The 2,324-nt window shown below is 44.0% G+C and overlaps 1 protein-coding gene across 1 annotated transcript; it reads left to right on the forward strand.

Moving 5' to 3' along the window:
• Nucleotides 1-427: 427 nt before the first annotated feature.
• On the forward strand, nucleotides 428-1,381 carry LOC128846819 (olfactory receptor 6B1-like). The gene has a single exon (XM_054046055.1). It carries the CDS (start codon nucleotides 428-430, stop codon nucleotides 1,379-1,381), a length of 954 nt encoding a protein of 317 aa, XP_053902030.1.
• The last annotated feature ends 943 nt before the right edge of the window (nucleotides 1,382-2,324 follow it).

The raw sequence follows: 2,324 nt of genomic DNA on the forward strand, positions 1-2,324 counted from the left end.
CTCCTTCTCTGTCAATAATATTTTTAAATACGTGACTCCCCTGCAAATTCCAATGGCACTGAAAATTCAGAGCTCTCTGACACTTAATGATATCTGTTTTGTTTTGTTTTTCTTGAGTAAACCATTCCATAGATATTCCCATTCTTTTTCCTGGCTAATCACTATTATCTGACGCAACAGCATGTATGGCTTTGCTATCACTCCATCATCATTCACCTTCAGCAACATAACTAAATGAATGAAAGGGCATCCAACTCTGACATGGCTGAATGGAAGATGAGAAAAGAAACTGTGAAATGTGGAGACCTAAATAAGAAAAATATTGTCTCTGGACCAGAGAATCGTTGAATGACTAGCAGGAGTGTTTTACTGTTATTATTTATTTTATTTATTTTTCTTCTCCCAAATTTTCCTCTAGAGAAATCACATGGAAAATGTAGAGTGGAGAAATCAAACGACCATCAGAGAATTCATCCTACTGGGATTCGGGGATCTCCAGGGACTGCAGACTCCTCTCTTCCTGCTGTTCCTAGTGATCTACATTGTGACCATGACCGGGAACATTCTCATTGTGGCCCTAGTTGTGACTGATCGGCAGCTTCACACCCCCATGTACTTCTTCCTGGGGAACTTATCCTGCTTGGAGACCTGCTACACCTCCACCATCCTGCCCAGGATGCTGGCCAGTTTCCTGACTGGGGACAGAACCATTTCCTTTAGTGGCTGCATCACACAACTGTCCTTCTTTGTCTTCATGGTGACTGCCGAGTGTTTACTCTTATTACTCATGTCTTATGACCGCTACTTGGCAATATGCAATCCCTTGCATTATGCAGCACTTATGAGCAGGCGGGTTTGCATCCAGATATTGTCTGGCTCTTGGATAATTGCCTTCTCTTGCAGCACTGTGATAACTTTTATGATGGTCAGGTTAACATTCTGTGGTCCCAACAGAATTGACCATTTCTTTTGTGATTTCACCCCAATGCTCAAACTCTCCTGCAGTGACACCGGCTTGATTGCACTGGTGGATCTAATCCTGTCATTTGCAATTATACTTCCTACCCTCCTGTTAACCCTGATGTCCTATGTTTGCATCATCGCCACCATTTTGAGAATCTCGTCCACTACCGGGAGGCAAAAGGCCTTTTCCACCTGCTCCTCTCACCTCATTGTGGTTGCTACTTTCTATGGGTCACTCATTATTATTTACATGGCACCAAAAGCCGGCACTGCAGGAGACCTGCGCAAACTGTTCTCTGTCTTCTACACAGTCCTGACACCTTTGGCCAATCCTCTCATCTACAGCCTGAGGAACAAGGAGGTCAAAGAGGCTTTGAAGAAAGCTGGAGGCAAACTGGCTGCTTTGATAAGGAAGTGAATGAAATTCCTATGCTCTCTCTTTTAGACTGAGTATCAGAGGGATAGCTGTGTTAGTCTGGATCTGTAAAAAGCGACAAAGAGTCCTGTGGCACCTTATAGACTAACAGACATACTGGAGCACAACCTTTCATGGGTGAATACCCACTTCATCAGACGCAGGGTCTTTTAGACTGAGTCGATCCTCGTTTTGTCCCGTGACTCGCTGAAGAAAATGGCATCATGCGTGGACTGGGTGTGGGTGATAGAATATCTCCCCTACTGATTAAAGAAATTAAAGTTAAAATGAATTGAGGGTACTTCCATTTGCTCCTACTTTTTCACCATATCCAACAAAAATTTCTTGTCCTTATTTTCAAAGCCAGAATTACCACCCCCTTTCCTGTCCAACCTATCCTCACGTGGCCAGCTCCCACCTTCCCTTTGCCAATGATGAAAGCCTGGATCTCTCAGTTCTCTGCTTCTTCAACCAGGACCTCAACAAGAACTTGGGCTGATATGGACCTTGGCCACCTAACTGTGATAAATTCCTATAAAAATCTTAGCATGAATCATTTGATAGTCCCTCTTTTGTTCTTCTACAGCACTGCTAAATTTAACAGTAATCTTGCTCCTGTGAGGGAATGGGCCTGGCTGGCCTTCCCTATGTCAGTCAAGCTGACATCGAAGGCCCCAATGCGACTCCAGCAAGGGTTCAGTGTACCAGCCTTTACAAGGGCCTTTATAGGTTAAGGCCTGAACAAGACTAAGCTACACAGTCTCCTGCCAAATTCGGTCAAGGGTTATGACCAGAGGAGGGAGGGAGAAGGAGTAGTGCGGAAAGCCTCAGTAACATAATAACCACTTGTTTTTGAAATATAATAACCGCTTACATGAAGAAACTGCTTCTAGCAAAAGGCCAGCTTCTCCTATAATTCCAGCTAACTGCAATGCTAGCCAATCAT

The sequence above is a fragment of the Malaclemys terrapin genome, chromosome 12 (genome assembly GCF_027887155.1).
Source record: "Malaclemys terrapin pileata isolate rMalTer1 chromosome 12, rMalTer1.hap1, whole genome shotgun sequence".
Taxonomy (NCBI): domain Eukaryota; kingdom Metazoa; phylum Chordata; order Testudines; family Emydidae; genus Malaclemys; species Malaclemys terrapin.